Consider the following 22,066-nt stretch of genomic DNA (forward strand, 5'->3'; position numbering starts at 1 on the left):
AAGCCTCAAAGGGACAGTGGACAAAGAAGCAGGGCACCCCAAGTGCTTTGGAAGGTAAAATGATACAGCTTAACTTGGCATCTCTGATTTAGACTGTTTTTTGTGCAGAGCTACGAGGCAGCAGGTTAAAACTGAAGGGAGGAGAAAAATTAAAAATCAAGGACTGGTATCATTTTGCCTCTCAAGTTATTATATGGTTCATTCAAAGGACCAACCAAGACCAAAGCATATCGACAAAGGGATAAAAGCATAGGAACTCCATGAGGTGCCTAGGCTGGCTTCCAACTAATGAGTTCATTTCAAAGAATGAGTGATTCTTTCAAAGAAACTGTAATATGGGCTCTTAAGCACATTCATCAAGGGCTGAATATTTGCAGATGCAGATCATCTAAAGGCTCAAGAGCAGGTAGAGGGGTGCCTAGGAGGTGGAGGAGGAGGGATGTAATTTATAAGTTGTCCAGAGCTTTCCTTACATTCCATCTACTAAGAGAATGCTTGAGGATGAAGCTTTTATTTCACCATGAAAAAATAAGACCACACGGCAAATAGAAAGCGTTAACATTAAGGTGCTATAAGTCAGCATTGTGCTATGTGTTTTTCCTGCATTATCTCACTGACTCCTCCCAATCTAATGAGGTCAGTTCTAGGAAAGCACTCAGGGAAGCTTAGGAAATTGTCCATAATCACATAGACAATCAGTAGCACCACCAGGACCGGGAGTGTCTCACTTCAAAGCTCAGACTCCCAGGTGCCTGGCTGCAAGAACACACAATCTCAATTAAGGCAAAAGAGCTGAGTTAAAATCTTAGATCTACTTTTTAGTAGCTGCTGGACTTGGGGAAAGTTACTTAACCTATTTGAGGCTTTCTTCTTTTATAAAACGGAGGAAGGAGTTCCTGTCGTGGCTCAGTGGTTAACGAATCTGACCAGGAACCATGAGGTTTTGGGTTCGATCCTTGGCCTTGCTCGGTGGGTTAAGGATCTGGCGTTACTGTGAGCTGTGGTGTAGGTCGCAGACACGGCTCGGATCCTGCGTTGCTGTGGCTCTGGCGTAAGCTGGCAGCTACAGCTCCTATCCGACCCCTAGCCTGGGAACCTCCATATGCTGCGGGAGCTGCCCAAGAAATGGCAAAAAAGACTAAAAAATAAAAATATAAAACAGGGGAAACAGTATCTACCACAACTTGGTTAATGAGTATCAGAGAGACTATTAAGTGCCTGGTACTTAGTCGGCACTCAGTGAATAGCAAATAATAGTCATGTTTTTACTTGAGACAGTTAAGTAGTTAATAGCATGGGGGCCAGATCTGGGCTCTGGTTCAAGCCCTTTCTAGCTGAGTGAGGTTACCTTACCTTGCTTAGTCTCGGTTTCCTCACCTGTGCTATCTGGGAGTAACGATGGTGCTCTCCCCTCTCCCCCCAGGGATTCTTGGAGGATTAAAAGAGATAATGTACACCAAGGAATCACACCCAGTAGATATCGCTCAAGTTTGCCATGTCACTGTGACTTTATTATTTTAACATATGCTTTCACGCTAGTCATGCTTTCACTCTAAGCATGTACTCTAAGCTGCACAGGAGTTCAGGTCAACATTTTTCTGCCTGGATTTCTTCTTTTACACCGGCTTTGAAACAAAAGTCACATTCCCAAATCGATGCAATGTGACTTCACTACCAACAAAAGGGTTACTGGAGGAGTCAGATGAGACATGCTTTGCCTCATTCCAGGACCAACAACACTACCTCTATTGATATGAGAGGCAAAAGTCAGTCCCGCTGACCTCTCTGGTCTCTGCCATAGCTGAATACAAACACACCAACCTTGGCATAGCAAATTCACCTAATTGGTTCCATTTTTCTGAAGGTACAAAAGACAAACTTGCCTCATCTTGTAGAAAGGCTGGAACAGACTTGCTCATCCTTTTGAGTTTGTCAGGGTGGGAAAACTGATTATCAGGCTGTGAAGGCACTGTGGAAACTAAACAGCAGCATGTTCCATTCAAAATTATCCTCAATTGTCAAACATAAGGCATTAAGTTGAAAACACACTTTTCTTTAATCTATGAACAGAGACGTTTCTGTAAAATGGTTAAAGGCACAGTAGTTCACATGCATAGGACCGTAAGATAAGCGACATGCAGTTTTCATAAATTATAAAGAACTAGCAAGGAGTTGAACCAAAGAGAAACCAAAAATTAATTTTAAGCCCACTAGGTTTTATCGCAATGGAGAACTCAATTTGAATTATACTGAAACATACAGCCAATGTGAACTGGTTTTCATTTTTTCACATCAGAGCTTTGACATGTACTTTATTGGTTCATCTCCTTGAGATATATGTTTAACATGCTGCAGGCTGAAAAACTATTTCATTGGATAGCAGGGATCTTGATTCACAATTCAATCGTAAGAGTCCTGGGTACTGAGTGCCTGAGAAGAGGTCGGTTTAGTGACTGTTGTGATGACTTCTAAGAGTGTTTCTCACCCAGAATTATGAGACTACAATTTCAAAATAATTCTTTTTGGAAAACAGAATTTAGATAGCTGTCAACTCAGAGAATTTTCAACAGAGATATCCCAAGGCCCAAGTTTGAATGATGCAAGGTAGGCTGCTCTAAGAATTCACTATGAAAATGTAGCACACGGTTTCTTTCTGAAATATTAAGTATACGTATGGAATTTCACAATAAGATGACATATTCTCTAATTTGTGTAACTCTAGTTAGAAAACTGTTTTCTTTGTTTCTTCCTTCTTTCCTTTCATATTTTCCGGGCCACATTTGCAGTATATGGAGGTGCCCAGGCGAGGGGTCAAAGTGAAGCTGTAGCTGCCAGCCTACACCACAGCCACAGCCACATGAGATCCACGCCATGCCTGTGACCTACACCACAGCTCATGGCAACACTGGATCCTTTAACCCACTGAGCAAGGCCAGAGACTGAACCCATGTCCTCATGGACACTAATTGGGGTCATTACCACTGAGCCACAGAAGGAACTCTCTAGAAAACTGTTTTCTTCTTTGTCTAAAAATGACAATGTCTAAACTTTTCCGATGGTGAATCAGAGCTTTTATATTGAATAAGTTAATATGTTTTGAGGCACTTAGAATAGTTCCTGGCACATATTAGGCCCTGGGTCAGTATTTGCTAAACAAGTAAACATTATCTGATAGAAAAGCTTTATTTGGGAGTTCCCATTGTGGCTCAGTGGTTAACGATTCTGACTAGCATGCGTGAGGACTCAGGTTCGACCCCTGGCCTTGCTCAGTGGGTTAACAATCCGGCATTGCTGTGCTGTAGGCCAGCGGCTAGTGCTCTGATTCGACCCATAGCCTGGGAACCTCCATACGCCATGGGTGTGGCCTAAAAAGGAAAAAAAAAACAATTTTAAAAGAGAAAGAAAATCTTCACCTTTCTAATGTGACAAAAAAAAAATATACTGACTTAGCTTTCTCATTGAAAGAGCTACCAGGAAAACAGATAAATACAGATCAAATTCTATTTCTATATATTATTCAAAAGCCTCAAATTTAGCCCTAAACATTAGCTAAATTCATCTTCGGTTAAAAGAAATCTAATGAAGGAATATAGAAACTTGAACTACACATATTAAATACTTTCTTATTCACATAATAGTTCTCACCTAGCTTTAGGCTCACAAATGCATCAAAATACATTTACGGTGTCTCTCACAAGATGACATCTGCTTTAACCACTTCCCATTAAACAGTAACACATGTGGATGTATTCGGGTGACTTATACCGAAGCAGGATAAGATTAAGTCCTGCAAGGGCACTGTATATACCCCAATGAGTAGGCAAAACTTTTTTATCCTAACACTGCTATCTGTTATTTTTCAAAATATAGATCTACTACTCAAATGTAATCAGTTTTACATGTATTGGGCTTTAGTTATTTGTATTCTGATCATGCATTTCATTTCATCAAGAGAAAGAGAATAACCCCAGCCTGGGCACTGAGTCGTCTTGGCAAATATCACAAAAAAGAGAGAAATTAATTTACCCAGAATTTAGCATGTGATTAGCCTAATCGTCTTGACCAATAACTAAGCTAATTAGGAGGTCACAAATGAAGACAGATATATTGTTCTACATTGTCTATGTTTTGTCTTCACTTCTCAGGTCAATGATGAACAAGATATAGAAAGATAAAATAAGCTGACCAAACTCAAGTAGCCAGTTGCCAGTTCAAACAAGACAGAAGCCTCATTTTTCTCTGCAGCAGCCGGACAGAGAACACACACAAGCCGGGATTGCTTTTTTCCCTAAGTTGTTCTTAAGAATTTGTCAGGTCATGTGCCAAAGCTCAGCGCCTTCATCTCCGGCAGGAGAACTTCATGAGCAAAGTTTCAGATTTCAGAGGAGATGCCACTGCCTTTAAGCATCAGCATTTTTTCTCTAGCTAATGGCTCCTTCATTTAGCTGCTCTTCTCTTTACGAACCATTAGCACAGCCAAAGACTGTTGGGAAAGTGTTATTAAAAACTCTGTGGACGCCAGAGGGCAGGTATGTGTATCATCTTTACCCCTCCAGTGCCTAGGATTATGAAACCGGCTGAAAAAGGGATGCATATCTGCATGCTTTGCTCATTCCCACAGACACCTTTTTAAGGCACTATTTGTCCTCGAGACAATAGTCACAGTCAAGTACAGGAACCTTCAGATTGAACAGAAAACAGTGAATAATCATTATCTTTTCTTGGTAGGGGGTATTAATTAGTTGATGCACATTAGCTACCACAAGTATACATACACTTTTTTTTAAATGAAATATAGTTGACAAAAAGAAAAAAAAAAGAAATATAGCTGACATACAATATTACGTTAGTTTCAGGTATACTACCTAGTAATTTCATATTTGCATACATTATGACTACCATAAGTCTAGTAACCATCTGCCACCATACAAATTTATTATAATATTATTGACCATACTCCTTATGCCTTGTGTTATCTCACCTTACAAGTTAATCCCCTTCATCTAGACCCCTCTTCTTTCCCCCTGCAACCACCCACTTGTTCTTTGAATCTGTTTTTGTTCTGTTTTTTTAGATTCCACATATAAGTGAGATCCTGTGGTCTTTGTCTTTCTGACTTACTTCTCGTAGCATCACACCCTCTACATCCATCCATGTTGTCACATACATTTCCCACTTAAGATTTTAAAATCCACGTGCTTTACATATTGAGCATGCCCTATTTGAGTTTTGAGCCTCAGAGCTTAAACGAGGGGCAGTATGAAATTTACTTCTAAATCTGATACATAAAGGGGTATACAGAGCCATACGACATCGTAATGGTCAAAGTGCAGCTCTTTCTTAGGTCCAAATACACCATAAATTGCTTCATGACTATAGTCTTATGTCAAGGCCAAAAAAGATTCAATACTCAAGACCACAGTGCAACATAAAAGCCAAGTGATATTAGAAAGTGCCAATTTCATTTTAAGTAAAGACTCAAACAACAGAGAGACTGGCAAAGGTAATAATAGTGCTCAGTGACAACATGTGTGTGTCTGTGTGCATATTTATATGCATGTATATATGACTATGTAGTATGATCATATATACCCCTTTATGGATCAGATTTACAGAGTTATGTGTGTGTGTATATCATTTTTTTATTTTTATTTTTTTAGGGCCACGCTGGCAGCATATGGAAGTTCCCAGGCTAGGGGTTGAATCGGAGCTACAGCTGCCGGTCCACACCACAGCCGCAGCAACATGGAATCCGAACCGCATCTATGACCCACACCACAGCTCACGGCAACGCCAGATCCCTGACCCACTGAGCACGGCCAGAGATCGAACACGCTTCCTTATGGATACTAGTTGGATTTGTTTCCACTGTGCCACAAGGAGAATGCCTATATATTATATATATAATATATATTACATGTATAACGATTCCTCAGTGGAATCATGAATTAATCTGTCAACCAAGGCAGTAGTAAAACGCTTTTTAATAAAACCCTTGTCAGAATGAAATAGTTTTTTGTAAGTGGCAAGAGTTTAGTACAATAATAAATGTTATTAAGGGGGTTAGTTATTTCAGTACATTTAACACCACGTAGAGTGGCAACGTTTAGTCATTTGTAAGAAAGATCCTGCTACTCACTTCCTGGAATGCATTCATTTGTATCTGGCTCCTGATCTGCTTTTTGATCTACTCAGAAGAGCAACATTGAGAATAAATACCATTTCAACAGAAAGATTAAAGAGACATGAAAGTAAAGCTCAAATGTCAGTTTCACAACCCAGACTGCAGAATACATCTGACAGGTTTTCGGCTTGCTTTCGTCTGTTCCCCAGCGCATTTCTTCTGAGCCTGTTAAAGGGCTCCTGTTCAAACGAAAATCCAACATCCAGCATAGGAGATGTTCAGCATCTTTCCTCTCACTCACTCAGCCACGGCATGGAAAATGAAAAGAGCATTGGACTAGGAGCAGTGAAGCTGAGAGCCCATCCCTACCCTCCCACCGACTGACTAGCTAAAGGAGCTTAGACCCATCACCTAATTTCTCTGAGCTTTTCTTATCTGTAAAGCGAAGATAAAAATCACTGCCCCACCTACCTCAATGGGATTGTCGTAAACATAAAATGCGAGAAAGACAAAACTATTACATATAAGTAGGGCATGACCTGTGAGGAGCTCTGTTGCTGCATTTTACATGGGAAAGCTCAGTTAATATACAGTTCTCTTATTTTTGTGAAAGCAATTTAGAAAACAAAATTCCAGCATCCCAATACAAATCATACATTTGCATCAACGCTGAACCATAAAAATCAGCCTCCTTTCCATCCCTTCCCCAGCTAGCAACCTATTCATTTTATAACTGAAGCCAATAATACCTGGTCCGCTGACAAGCTGCAAGACCTTCTGGCTCCTTAATATTCAGAATCAGTTCATTTCGCTATACTTATGTTCATGAGCAGAAACAGGATGCCCGCTCTTGTTCTGGGACCCTTCCCTTTGAACTTAAAGCTTTACCAGTTATACCCAGAGAGATCTACATGCTGGGACTTGAGAATTAAATTCAGGGATAACTTAACCCAGGAATCCACTCCACTCTCCCTTCACAAGGAGTTCTGCATGTCAGAGTGGCAAAACCCTGCTCATAGCCACAGAAATACAATTTCCTATTTATAGAAACCCTCGCTTGCCAAGGGTCTCCGATGAGATCCTCAGAACAGTGTCACCAGCAGAAACCTTAAGCATACAAACCGTATTAAATGCACCAAGTCAGAACCATTTTATAATAACTTAGGCACCATTCATCACGTAGTGCAAATGACGCTCTTCTATTTATCTCACAGCTGCGTCCCGGTGACTGGCCCAAACCGCCCCAGAACCTGACACACAGACAGACATGCAAATACATAAAGATATTTACCATCTTCAGCACTACGTACTAATTCTTCTGGCAGATTATCTACTTTTGCTTGATCTGTGCAGGAGAAATTAAGAAACGGTTAACACGACTGCCCCTTGGCGAGGAAAGAACAATGCGATTGTCCCTGGGAGCCCCCGGAGTTGGCAGCAATTAGTCAAGATGCAGTGAGGGGTGCAACCAAGATGTCTTCCCCCAAATACTTTCTCTTTAGATTAGCTACTTGAGCCAGTGCCATAGCGGGAGCTCCCATTTCAGCCCCGATGCAGCTTACATCAGCACGCTGCTGCACACGGACTCCCAAGGGTTAGATAGAGGGTTAGCTCAGAGCAAGCAATCGGCCGGCAGCAGGAGAAAGCACGGGGCTGCAGCAGCCTCTCTATTCTTCTGGAAAGGGTAAGATGCATAGCCATGACTAACACCTTCCCCAACCCTTGGTCATTAACAAATACTTCTGCGTGTGCATCATCGTTTGTGTATGCCTCTGGGAGCCTTGCTTGGGAAGTCAACTGAAGAGATGTAACTGGGGACCAGCTGCTAAGTGGAATCTTGGCAGGCTAGTGTGAGAGTGGGTATCGGTATTTGGAAGGGAGCGTGCAGGAATACCCGTCAGCTGATGGAGATTTTTTTTTTTTTAACCCTACACATTCCTGAGTACTTTAAAGCTGCACCATGGAAATAGCCCCATGCTTCTCAGGCAAAAGGTTTGCCAAATTGGACAATGGTTGCTGAGGTTTTGTGTCCCCCACCCCCACGCCCAGGGCCATCAGTGACATGGGAAAGAACAATCAGGGCTGTCTAGTAAGGGACTGGGCTCGCCTTCTCTGGAAGCATTCAGGCGGATGTGGGGGGTTGGCCACCTGTTGAGGAGGCTTTAGCGGGAATTCCTGCATTGGGGGTTGTTCGGAATGGGTGACCTTCAAGGTCTCTTCCAACCCTGGGATTCCAAGGTCTTTGGAAGGGTGAGGACTGCATTCCAAATCGGGACTGCTATCCTCGGAGCCCTGAAAATCTCTAAATTTTAGCAACTGTTTAGTGACACAGCTTTTTCTCTTTTTCCTTCCTTTTCAAATTCTGACATTTTAGTCTCAGTTGCAGATGCATAAAAATATTCTAAACATGACAGCAGTCAATTTTTAATCATATGAGTTTGGCAGTGGTTAACTTGCACTCAATACATTTTCTCATGACCATGTGTAATCCCAAGAGTGCATCTTAGATTAAAAATAAGAAGAACAGGGAGTTCCCACATGGCTCAGTAGGTTGAGGATCCAGCACTGTCACTGTAGTGAGTGGCTTGGGTCGGGTTCAATCCCTGGCCCAGGAACTTCTGCATGCTGCGAGTGCAGCCCAAAAAAACAAAAACCCCTAGAAGTCATAGTTTCTAATTCATTTGTCTGGCTCACAAGTTCCTATACACATTATACTTTATGTTAGTATTCAAGAAATCCTTCACCAATTAAAGCAGTCAATGGCGAATGATGTGCCTGAAGAGTTGGGTGCCAGGTAGCCTTTGGGTTTACAGTTCTACCATCCAAAAGAAATTCGTGAAAAGAAGGGATAAAAGAGAAAGGAAAGTTCTTGAAGTCAGGGATGAATTCATATCCATATCATGCAAAATTCATCAGGCAGCCAACACTCTCATATGTAACATGGTCACTTCATAAATGTTCTTGGTAACAGCCTGTTGATTTTGAGTCTCAGCTCTGCTATATGCCAGGACGCAAATTACTCTACCTCTCTTGACTTTACTTTCCTCATCTGTAAAATGGGGATAACAATTTGTCCCTCACGGGATTGCTTATGCCAGTTCAGTAAAATAATGCGTTTAAAATGCTTAGCCACATCTTGGCACACAGGGATGTTAGCTAGAACCACTAGAACCACTAGCTACCACAGTCTTGAAATTTACTGTACTTAAATAAACACTCAAACTGGGATTTTTCAAGGAAACCCAGTGTCCTAGTAACCAAACCTCATGTGTTATTTTAAAAGCAAAGTTTCAGCCACTTTAGGGTGAGCCTCTTCGGCTCCCTTGGGGAAAGTTATTCTCATCTGTTAAGCCCCCCTTTAGGGGTTTCAGTGCACAAGAGCATGCAGTCAGGCCACAGAAGAGCATGTAGCATTTTTAAGTTTAGATGGGGCATGAAGAGTGGGACAAACTTTATTCTCACTTGATGAATCTGATGAAATATCTTCTAGACTTTTGGAAGGCATTTTCCTAGCAGCACTCCTTTCCAAAGTTTTCAAAACAGGACTGGGTTCTTCTTCTGAACCTGTTACAAGACAAAACCGATGAATACTGCACAATGCAAACAAACAAAAAGACCACCAACCAAACTCTTAATAACCAACGGACATTGAAACAGTAGGCTGAAAGGAGGTATTATGCCATAAGTCTCTATACTTGTATTCACTCTAGGAAGCGCTCCACATAAGAAAATAAAATTTCTCCACTATTAGTATGTTCTTTAAACAACGTTCCTGGTCAAGAAATATCTGTAAGCATAAATGATATAGAAACAAGATTAACAAGATGACCGCATTAATAGAAATGGGATCTCTTAGTTGTCTACACCTCTATTTTAGGCACATGATTTGCTCCTTCACTTTTAGCTTTTGAAGATAGCCACAAAATAGTTTTAGGGACATTAAAATCATTAGCTGAAAACCACAGAAGGCAGGATTCAGATGTTTCAACATCGGTGTATAATAGGGTACCTGGATGGGTGAATTCTCCAGATCAACAAATGTAGGCTTTGGGGGTTGCATGACCTAATAAAATTTCCAGCAAAATGGTGGGTAAGGACATGAGGCAGTCAATTTTTTAAAATTTTGCTAAGACATTTTAAAGGGGGGAGACTCTACTGTTCTACCAATGCCTTTCTTTTATAAAAAGGAAAGGCATTTTAGGAACACAAGAGAAAAAAAGAAAAAGGGCATAACACCTAACATTACAAAACAATTGCTCTAGACAGGCCTTCGTTTTTCCATTTTGACGGTGAAAACTCCCTCCCAGACAAGCCCTGGTCTGAGTACTGCCATTCGTCACTGCTGTATTCTCAGTGCCTAGAATAGTGGCTGGCAACAGGCACTTCAAAAATGTTTGCTAAATCAATGAATGATTCCATTAATGAGTCGATGAATTTGGGAACCATTTCTCTAGACAATACTTTCCTGAAATGCATCCCAGTTCTGCCCAATGTTAATAGGCATTCCACAGTAATGGATTCCAAGATGGATCAGATTTGAGTTGCTCTGTGTTCAAATGTAAAAGGTTCCTACTACAGACCTCCTCAGTGACTTTAATATGCTTTAATATACTAATAATGCACATAATCTCCCAGCATTCTCTCCCTTTTTTTAAAAGGAACATATTAAACTATTGATTGGTTAAGAGCTCAGCCACAAGTCAAACATGTTAGGATGCTCACTGAAATTATGGTACTCTTGTTGTCAGGTTCTCTCCTACTCTCATTCCAGTTCTACCCATTTATGTAAAAAATAATAATTTAGGTTAAAGGATATGGAACTATGACTGTACCATTTTATACCTCCTACTTGGCTTATCATTTTAAAACATCTTCTCTGGGCTTTGTCTGGGTGGTTCTTTATACTTCATTTTTTTTTCTTCTTTTTGCCTTTTCTAGGGCTGCTCCCGTGGCATACGGAGGTTCCCAGGCTAGGGGTCGAATCAGAGGTGTAGCCACCGGCCTACACCAGAGCCACAGCAACACAGGATCCGAGCCGCATCTGCCACCTACACCACAGCTCAAGGCAACGCTGGATCCTTAACCCACTGAGCAAGGCCAGGGATCGAACCCGCAACCTCATGGTTCCTAGTCGGATTTGTTAACCACTGAGCCACGACGGGAACTCCTATACTTCATTTTTAAGATGGGCTTTTTGTTGTTCAATCAGTTACACTGGTATACTTGAACACAGCTATTAAGGAACAGTCTCCAAAGTAAGAGCAAATTTACAAGCCCTTCAGCTCTGATGGGTCAGTTTACCCTAGTAACTCATGAGGTAGCTTAGTAAAAGTCTACTTCAACAAGTTTAGCATGCTTATACACCTGCTTATAACATGCATATGTCTGGTTTCAGAGACCGGTATTTCACTTTCCTTTTTTCACCAGTAACAAATGTTAAAGGGGCTTCAGCTTGATTAATCAGGATTAAAGGTGGATTCTTGGTCAGTTTTCAAGAAGAGGCCCTACAGTTACTTGTAAAGGAACCCAAACCTCTCAAGTCAGCCACTCAGCAAAGCTCATTTGTTCCCACTGAGACTGAAGGGAGGTAGAAAAATGACAAATTCCATTAATTTTCTACTAAAGAAGGTGGTCAACACTAGTTGTTGTGCAACTTTGGTTAAAATGTTCCAGCCAGAGAGTATCCTTTATCATTTCATCCCTCTAATCAGGTAACTTCTAATCCCTATTTGTTCCTGGGTTTCCCTCCTAAAATAACCATGTTGATCAGAACAGGAAACTGACTTAAGCCCTGGGGCTGCACAGCCTGGCTGAAACCAAGACCCAAAGTCCACTTAGAAGAATATGGTAATTGATTAAGATCTTCATCCACTTAGCTAAAGCTGGAGCCAAAGAAATGCTTCAGGCCAGGCTATGCCCTTAGGTGGAATCAGGTGAAGTCATCTGACTGAGTCATACTCTAGAAGGGGAATAGTCTGCAGATAATTGAAAATGAGAAGGAGAGAGCGGCAGCAAAAATACCACAGCACAAGATATCTGAGGGAAAGTTCCAGCCTTGCACTTTTGTTCCTGGTACTCAGCCACTACTGTGATAAAATGCCGCCCCTAAAAGGGAAATTTGTGCTCCTTTGTGGCACTTTCTTGCCACAGATCTTACTATTTTTGAAACATAAAGATTCTACTGTTGATTGGTGAGAATCAAGCCAGATTCTGAAACACTGCCTTATGGGTCAAGCAATTGCTATGCAATTCATTTGATTAAAGAATACAAAAGGAAATGTAGTTTTTATTAAGAAAATCTAGGGAGAACTGAAGTGCAAAGAATTTAGCACAGTTTGGGACTGTCAAATTAATCCTAGTTTTAAAAGCTATACCATTCTTTATGTCACCATTATGTAAACGAACTCATTAAAATGCTCACTGGAGGTATTTCTCCAGCTTTCTGCATTAGAACTGATGTTTCCATCTGCAAAATCAGAGTCAGAGACGCCTTCTTTTTCTTCATGTTTCCCTGCTCTCTTATACAGTGATGCCAGAATCAATTCAACTTTACTTATTTTCATAGAGTTTTCTGCGGTCGTCAGGAGAGGAAAGAAGGGTTGCTCACTTCTGGGCAAACTAATTGCTTCAGGAGCCTCTTTGAAACCTGGCTCCTGAGAAGCCCCTTCTTGAACCACTGCCACCTCCCTCTCACTATCCCTGTCCTCTGGGGGGTTTATCATTTCAGTGGTCCCTGTTGCATGGTCCACAGACAGTTGTGAGGTGCCAGGGATCTCAATCCCACTTTCAGAACCACAGAGATCTATGGATCCATCAGCCACAGCTTTGTCTCTTCCCAACTCTTCACCACCTTGGTTGACGTGGGACCGGAAAGCATGACTCTTGAGCTTCATTCCAGAGGCCCCTGAGGCTGTCCAGGAAAAGGGGGGCACTTTCCCCAAGCACCTCTCCTGCCTTGACTGGGAAAGCTCCTTCTCAGGAGTTTCATCCTTCACTGACATTGGGAGCTGATAAGGACAACTGTTAAATGTTTCTTTAAGGAGTTTCTCAAAACCAATATCAAAAGCACCCTCAGCTTTGGATGGGGCCTCAGACTTTTTTATTGTTTCTTTTATTTCCTTAGGATGGAATGCAGGAGCAGCTTGCCTGGGCACCTCAGTACTACCTATTAGCTCAGATGAATCAAGAGCCCTGGGATCACTGTCATGTCTTGAACAGGGGGTTGCAATTGTTTCCTTCAGTAGTTTTTCTAAGCCAGCGCTGAACTCAAGGAGCTCTGATTTAGGCTGAACAACTGTCTCCCTCACACTTTCTGTCACTTCCTGAGGTAACTCTGGGCCGTACCGAGCAGCAGTGGAAGCAGATGAGCTAAGAGTCTGCTCTGTTGGAGACATGTGGGCAGCTGACCAAGACCCAGCTTCATGAGTTTTATCAGGAACTACGCTAAAGGCACAAAAGTTCTTTCTCTCTGGAACTGTGGTGTCCACTGAAGCCCATGGTGGGCTAACTCTCAGAGAATCTGGGGGGCTACCTGGGACCTGCACGCTCTCAGGAAATTCTGCGTTTACTACTCCAGAAACAACTTCCCTCTCAGCTGGATAACTCAAACAGGCTTCTCTAAAGAGCTTCTGTAATGCAGCCCTGACGTCAGTCAGTGCAGGTTTGGGTGGAATAACAACCTTTTCTACAGTCTCTGAGATTTCCCTTTGGGAAGGAAATGCCTCATCCTGGGGAGCAAGCTGAGCATCCCTGAAAGAGGGCCTGTCTTGGGGAGAGTTGGCCACGTCCCTGCAAGAACCCTTTCTGTGACACTGGGGAGGCTGATCCAGTGGGCGAGAACCCTCTGCGCCCACGCGAAATGAGCTCGCCACCTTCAGCGGGCACTCACCACTCCGAGCTTTCTGGGAGGGAGCCGTCTTTCCCCAAGTTTCTCCCCCCTCTGGCAAAGGAGCTATTTTCTCTCTCTGATAGACTGGTGTATTCAGATTCCCTTCTATCCCCTTTGCAACCTCTCTACGCTCTTCAGACTCAGCGCTGATCCTAGTAGTGACGAGCTCACACTTGGTGTGCAAGGGCGAGGGTGGAGTTCCAGGTGTTTCCTTCAGGAGTTTGTCTAGACTCGCAGTCAAAGCGTTCCGTTTGACCCTGGGAGGAGCTACTGTTTTGTCTATAAGTTCATGAATGACCTCCTTAGGTCCTTCGGCTTCTTCCTCAGTAGCAGCAGAATCTGTCTTTGGAGGCCATATCCTCTTTTCAGAAACCCCTGGTTCAAGCACTTGTTTTTCATGAACTTTTCCACCAGAAGCCTGGATGCCTGGGGACGAAGCTTCTGAAAGCAGCTTCTGCAAGCTGTCGTTAAAAGTGTCTTTGTAGTCCTGGGACGAAACACTTGTTTTCACTACGGATTCCTGAATCTCTTGCATCTTTCGGTCAGAGTAATCCTTTTCTTCCTTGAACTCTGGAGTAACAAACGGTTCCGTATTTTTTCCCATGTTTTCCTTTGGTGATTCATTTCCTGGCAACTGATGAGTGGACTTTCTGGGTGGTCTCAATGGAAATGTGGTTTCATCTGGTAACACCTGGAGTGTGCTCTGTGAATTTAATTTCTCTGTTTCCTCTCTTGCCGGAACTGTTTTCTCTCTTTCGTGGGTATTTTTTCCTGATGACTTAATGTCACTGAATTCTTTGTGTTTCTGGCTATTAAAAGGCACAGATTTTTTTTGGCTGCTGGTGGTAGTATTCTCCTCCACAGTATCTTGACTGTTTGACTGGGCTCCTAAGTCCCAAAACTTCCTCAGATTCTCAAATTGAGAGTGATTATAGACCTGTTCTGCACTGGGTTCATCCATTCTTTCTCTTAGGGACATAACTTTAAAGTTGGGATTCGATTCATCGATTTGAGATCTGTCTTTCTCCAAAGAGGTATGTATTTCACTCCCAACATCTGAAGGATGTGGCAGTGGCGGTAAAGTAATGTCCTTTCCAGAATGCAAATGGTCTGGCACTGGTAATCTTTTCACAGGCTCAGTTGTCTTATTCTGAAACAGAGACACTTGACCTGGTTGGTCAGCTGAAGGATAATTTTTGGATGGACCTAATACTTGGGGCCTGGTCTCTTTATTTGAGGAATAAAAACCAGAGAGATGGGCTGCTTGGCCATCCTTATCTAGGACCACTGGTTTGGCAGTGACTTGATTATTATATTTACTATGGCCTGTAGATAAACTATTGGTGGACTTCACAGGCGGATATGCATTAGCAGAAGGTCGTTCCTGACTGAATGAAGATGTGGGTTCTTTATGAGTTATCTTAGCAGCAGTTTTCTCACCTTCCCAAAACGATATTCTGTCACTCACTCTTTTGTATTTCTCTCGCTGCACTTGGTTCTGGGAAACCTCACCAGCTTCTTGTAGCTGGACCTCGGGCTTCTTCCAAGACTTATTGTTGGCCACCTCAGGTGGCAGTTCAGTCTTCTCCGGTTCTAAAGAAGCTTTTAGGTTGTAAGTATCCCTTCCTTTGCTCTCTCTCTCTGCCTTCATGTTGTCTTTCAAACTTGGATCTTTGGCAATTGCTGTAGAATCAAAATTCACTTCCGACTTTCCTCTGTTTTTTTCATAAACATGAAGCTTGGGCTCTTGTTCACTTAAGCTGTCAACATCCTTAATGTGGCATGAAGCCTGGCCTTCTGCATGAGATCCTTTGTGAACACTGTGAGAATAGTTACGGGTTGGAGGAAGTACCCCAGTTCCTTCTATGTTTTTTGAACCTTGGCTATAGTCCACAGTTTTACTCTCTTGATTTGGACTATAGATTTCAAACGGTTGCAGTATGCCTGGATGTTCCTTGTCTTGTTGGGACAAATTAATAGATTTGGGTTTGACATTCACCTTGTGGTCCTGGCAATTTTCAGAAGGCAGCATATTTTCCTCCATCTGAAATGCTGAATCAGATACCACAGGTGTCAATTTCACTTTGGTGGATAATAGAGCCTTTGAGCCATTTTCTTTTTGACTGCTATCATCTGTCTCCAAGGCAACCACAATCTGTGACTTTGAGTTTGTTTCTCCTTTGGGCTCTGTTTCTCGGGGATGTTGGAGAGATGACTTACTGTCTTCTGAATGAGAACTTCGGTTAAACCAGTCTAGGACTTTAGATATGGAATCATCAGTTGTCTTCCTCATCTCAGTGGCATATGGACCAGAGCGTGAGGACGTCTTAGCTTTTAGGGCCTTGAGAGGAGGGGGCTTACCTTGCTGATGGTCTCTAGAACTGTGATCTGGCACCTGAGAAGGCTCAGGCTCAGTGTGAGACAGTTCATCTGCAACACAGAAACGCTTTTCTAAATAAGAAAAGAGAAAACTTACAGAATTATTCTTTGGTCACTCACAATAGCTGTTAAAAAGGCGCTTTGCATTTACACTTTCCACACCATTAACTATTTATATTAGCATGTATCAGGCATTAGAATGTAAAGCATCCTCATTAAGATATTCTACCGAAGATGCCCTATAAGAATAAAGGAAGCTAAATATAGACCCCTGGAAGTGCAGGAAATTCCAAGTGTCTGTTTTCTCTTAAAAATTTATGTGGATTTTGTATTCTGGCCTATGTTACATTTTAAATATTAATTTTCTCCTTGTCTCAAATTTTTGCTTCAAACAGACACTCCAGGAAGATACAGCACATTGATTTTATGACTCCGCCCATCTCCTGGCACACCCCCAAACCCTTGAGAGGGCTTATACTCGAATTTGAGGGAATTTCCATTATGGCTCAGAGGTAAAGAAACCCAACTAGTATCCATGAGGATGCGGGTTCAATTCCTGGCCTTGCCCAGTGGGTTATGGATCTGAAGTTGCTGTGAGCTGTGGTGTGGATTATAGACGCAGCTCGGATCTGGCATTGCTGTGGCTGTGATGTAGGCTGGCCGCTGTAGCTCCAATTCAACCCCTCTCCTGAGAACTTCCATATGCTATGGGTGAGGCCCTAAAAAGATAAAAATAAATAAATATTTATTTATTGATTAGAAACAAAGATTTTGGAGATTTCAGGAGCTGGGAAAACAGCTTTCAGGAAGATTAAACAAGGAGTTCATGGCACAGTGAAGACACTGGCATTCCTGGGCCTTCCTCCTGCTAGACCCAACCCGAATCTCTGAATATGAGGCCCAGGAATCTTTCCTACCAGCTAGCCCAGTGACATAGTAGAGTCTGGGCCCATGGTGTCGAGAGGCTCCTGCACTATCCCCTATTTCACTTCTGCAATTTGTAGTTTCTGTGAGACAAGTAGCATGAGGACTGATGGAGGATGTGATTTCTACCTATCCCCTGATGTTTGCTAGCCCAGGGACTAGGAGGCTGGAATAGGATATTTAAGTTCTTCCTAAGCTACAGGAAAGCAGGGAGAGACTTTTCTAAGCCTTAATCACAAGGGATGTGGCACATGAGGGAACTCAGGCATTTTCCCCTCTTCCTTATAAATGCTAAGCTACACGATACATGTTCCTGAAAATAATAGGAGCCAAATTTTTATGAAGTCAGCTATATTGCAAAAGCACCAGAAGAAATGTCAATGAATCAAATTCTCTCTTGGAGTTCCCTTCGTGGCTCAGTGGTTAACGAACCCGGCTAGGATCCATAAGGATGTGGGTTTGATCCCTGGCCTCGATCAGTGGGTTAAGGATCTGGCGTTGCAGTGAGCTGTGCTGTATGTTACAGACTCGGGTCGGATCCTGCATTGCTGTGGTGTAGGCTGGCAGCTGTAGCTCCAATTTGACCCCTAGTCTGGGAACCTCCATATGCTGCAGGTGTGGCCCCCCCACCCCCCCAAAAAAATTCTCTTTAATTTTAACAGCTCTGGCTACATATACAAACAACAAAGGCTTAAAACAATAACAACAACAACAACAACAAAGGCTTGTACAATAATTGGCTTATGGTGGATCCTGGTTTCTTTCTTAACTACACATTATACAATTAAATTTCTGTCAGTAATAGTGAAGTTCTTTTGAGATATATTTAAGCATTCTTTATTAGTCTATTTAACAGAACACTTAAGATGAAAAAAAATGCTTATAATATACTGTCAGGGGAAAAAAAAAAGTCTGGACAGTATAAACATAATTTAAATTATATCCATGACTGAAAATGATTGAAAGGCCCTACAATTAAATGTTCACAATAATTAATGCTGGGAGATGTTATCACAGATGATAACTGTTTTATTCTGCGTGCGTTTCTTTTTTTCCAATGTTTTTACACTTTTCAAATGAACATGTATTACTTTAAAAATAAAAACACACAGGGAACTACGTCCAATTTCTTGCAGAACATGATGGGGGATTATAAGGGAAAAAGAATGTATATATATATGTATGCCTGGATCACTCTGCTGTATAGCAGAAATTGGCACAACATGTTCAATCAACTATAATTTAAAAAAGAAATGAAAATAAGAATAGTTATTTTAAAAGTTTTATGCCAGGAAATATTTTGTTTTCTTCGAGTATTATAATGAGTATGATACTGACTGTCCTAAAGCTTAGAGCTAAAGTCACATCCTTATAATTCACACAATTAGAGAGTTTACCAATTTTTCTGTCCTAATCTTCTTTTTATGCTCTAGTATTTACTGGTGTGTGTGTCTATATCATACACATATACTAATATATTATATATAATATGTATATATAGGGATAACAGTAGACCATTAATGAGTAAGTAGAACTTTGTTTATAAGCTCTAAGGCCAGAAGATTTCTCTGCCAATCAATTTAATTGATGCCTTCTTCCCAAATTTCATGGTGAGTTGCGATTGAAAAATCACAAAGCACAAATAAATAGATGATATAAAGTTATAAAGGTAGTCTGTGGGAAAGTAGGCATACTTTGAAAAACCAAAGTTTTTGCCAATTTTTTTCTATGGATTATAACAAAGGAAAACAACCAAAAATTTTTGTTTCCTCTTTTGGATGAATATTTATGTAAGCACCATCCAATTATTGGCTAGGGTCTACTCAAACTTTACTAATTTCCTTTAATATGAGCTCCTTTGTATCTTGAAGAAGCACCTGCTAATTTAAAATTTTTTAAAAAAATATTCTGTTCAAATGCTTTATAATGTCAGGGAGAGGGGTGATAGAAATGTTTTATCCTTTGAGAAGTGAACTGATCCTAACAAGTATGAAACTGTAGGCCGGAGCAAAAGTGACTCAAGGTCAACTTAACATTGACTAATAAGGGAGGGGAAAGCACATGAAACTTGACTTTTACTACTGGAAATCTTCCTGACTAAAAATATTATCATAGGGTTGGAGTAAGACTTAGTGAAGATGGGGAAAGAATATATAAAGTGACTTTTCACATTTTTTTTTTCTTTTTCGGGCCGCACCTGTGGCATATGGAAGTTCCCAGGCTAGGGGTCGAATCTGAGCTATAGCTGCTGACCTACGCCACAGCCACAGCAATGTGGGATCTGAGCCTCGTCTGCAACCTACACTACGGCTCAGGGCAACACTGGACCCTTAACCCAAGGCCAGGGATCAAACCCGTGTCCTCATAGATACCAGTCGGGTTCATTGCCACTGAGCCATGATGGGAACTCCTTGTTTTTTAAAACATAAGAATTATGAAGTAATTCTGTAGGTATGGGGAAGCTGTTTGAGGCATCCCCTGAGAGTTTTAAAATCTTTAAGAGAGAGCTAGTTAGTAGGAGAAGGTGGTATTCTCACTGCCTCCCAGCTCACACCAGCGGAAGAAAATTCCTTCAAAGCATTTAAAGTCTAAGAACAAACAGATGGAGGCCCTGGGCTGGCCCAAGCATGAGGCTTTTTGTAGTAAGAATTTAAAGTCTAGTTTCCCGTCCTTTGAGGCTAGGAAAGTGAAGGTTCTCCTGAAATTAAGAGAAATCAGAATTTGGTTTAAATGATAATTGATAAATTTGCACTAGGTGAGTAATAATACTATTTACTCTGTGCAAAGGTCTAAGCATAGGTTTAATTCTCACTCTGTATATACATTTTGACTTATCTCAAAATACTGTAATTTGTTTAAATAATTGATACAATTACATTTTTTAGGATTAAGCACAATGTGCCAAAAAGTGTGCTATCCTGGTTCTTTTTGTTTTTGTTAGTTGAGGAAAACCTCCAAATCCATTAAGAGGTATACACATTCCCCAGGGGCCTCTGCCTGAATTTCAGCTGAAATAATCAGAAGACAAAATGAGGCGTCCACTGGGCTGCCTGGCTGGCCTGGCTATTCCAAGCCCACTGGGTCATTTTTTGTAGCCCGGTAGTGACGAATCTCTTACCAGCAGGGTTTTGCGACAATGTTGACTCAAGCCTTAACAATTCTGATGAGTTAGCTTTGTGTTCACCAAGGGTGTGTGGATTCTCAGTGGACTGTGGTCTTGCAGTGAGAACTTCTTTGGGAGAATGGTGCTCATTAACTGGAAAAGAACCAGAAGTTGTTGGCTGATGTGTGTCACTTTTTGATGCACTTGGGCTTGCGGCTGGGGGCTGAAAAGGCAAAGGCTTTCTGTCCTGCGAGGGCTTAGGGTCCTTCCAAAACTCATCTGCGTCCCCAGCATCTTCTGTTCCATTCTTCAACGTGTCAGATTCTAAAACACCAAATTCTCCCACCTCACGGCCACGGACTAGCTCTGGACTCTGTGGGTGTCCATCTTCCAGCGCAGAGAATCTCACGTGCTTTAATGGCTCCAGCGAGTTTGAGGAGGAGTCATCCTCTAAAGAACACTCCTTCTCAGAAATCCTCTCATGGATGGTTAGGCCAGGGGACACGATTTTGCTTTTGGGTTCAAAGCTCTGATGGAAACGAACAGTTTCTGAATCTGTGCTGCTGGAACTGGAGTTGCGTTTCAGGATCCCTCGCGGAGGCCCTCTTGTGTTCAGGGAGTCTGTCCTTTGTCTAGGAAGGGACTGCTTATCATCTTGCTTTAGGTCAGGTGATTTGTACATCATTCTCCTGGCTTTGGGGATTGGAGGCTTGATTTGGGACCCTTTCTCAGGGCCTGGTAGAGTCGGCTCTGGTTTCTCTAACTTTTGACTTGAAATATCCAGGCGAGATGATTTTTCTTTGGACTCTGACAGTTCACCGGAAAAATCAAACATATTAGATGATATACCAAATGGACAGTAACTCAATAATTTAAAACACTTATACATTTAATCTACATTTAGCAAAAGTACTAAAATATTAAAGACAGTAAAGCATGTAGCCTAAGTACAGTCCTAATTAAAAAACCTTTAAAAATTAATGCCTGGACGTTATTGAACCGGACATTTAAGACTGCTGTGTTTTACATATATACACAATAAAAAAAAAGTTTAAAAAAGAATTTAAAAACTCAAGTAGGCTAAAAGAAAACCACAAAGTCAGTTAAAAAATTCACGTACACAAACTAGAAAAGGGAATACAATTTTTTTAAAGAAAATCTCAATATCTAAAGCAAAGATTAATACAGTCAAAAAGTTTAAAAAAAAAAAAGTGTAACCTGTCCTGTTTCAGGGACTTTTTACAGTAAAATATTTTGTGCTATAACATAAATGTCCATCAACAGAGGAATGGATAAAGAAGATGTGTGTACATATACAATGGAATATTACTCAGCCATAAAAAAGAATGAAATAATGCCATTTGCAGCAATATGGATGGACCCAAAGATCATTATACCAGGTGAAATAAGTCAGAGACAAATATCCTATGACATCACTTTTCTGTGGCATCTAAAAAAAATGATACAAATGTATTTACAAAACAGAAATAGATTCACATCTTTCAAAAACAAACTTTTGGTTACTAAATCGGAAAGTTGCAGGTTAGGGATGAATTGGGGGCTTGGGATTGGCATATGCACACTATTATACATGGAATGGGTGGTCCATGGGGACCTCCTATAGAGCACAGGGAAATCTACTCAGTAT

The 22,066-nt window shown here is 41.4% G+C and overlaps 1 protein-coding gene across 6 annotated transcripts in view; it reads right to left on the minus strand.

Moving 5' to 3' along the window:
• Positions 1-22,066, minus strand: part of SYTL2 (synaptotagmin like 2) — a 115,578-nt gene that overhangs the window by 16,197 nt on the left and 77,315 nt on the right. For 2 of the 6 annotated variants that reach the window (XM_047754114.1, XM_047754112.1), the window contains exons 8-13: positions 20,434-21,225; positions 16,374-16,442; positions 9,587-9,688; positions 7,416-7,469; positions 6,140-6,187; positions 1,884-1,978 (exon numbers count right to left, since the gene is read on the minus strand). In XM_047754114.1, the coding sequence (XP_047610070.1) occupies positions 1,884-1,978; positions 6,140-6,187; positions 7,416-7,469; positions 9,587-9,688; positions 16,374-16,442; positions 20,434-21,225 (1,160 nt within the window). Of the gene's footprint in view, positions 1-1,883; positions 1,979-6,139; positions 6,188-7,415; positions 7,470-9,586; positions 9,689-12,545; positions 16,443-20,433; positions 21,226-22,066 lie in introns of those variants that run through there. The other 4 variants (XM_047754109.1, XM_047754115.1, XM_047754111.1 and 1 more) reach the window with 4 other exon arrangements.

Source organism: Phacochoerus africanus, chromosome 11 (assembly GCF_016906955.1).
Source record: "Phacochoerus africanus isolate WHEZ1 chromosome 11, ROS_Pafr_v1, whole genome shotgun sequence".
In the NCBI taxonomy this organism is placed as follows: domain Eukaryota; kingdom Metazoa; phylum Chordata; class Mammalia; order Artiodactyla; family Suidae; genus Phacochoerus; species Phacochoerus africanus.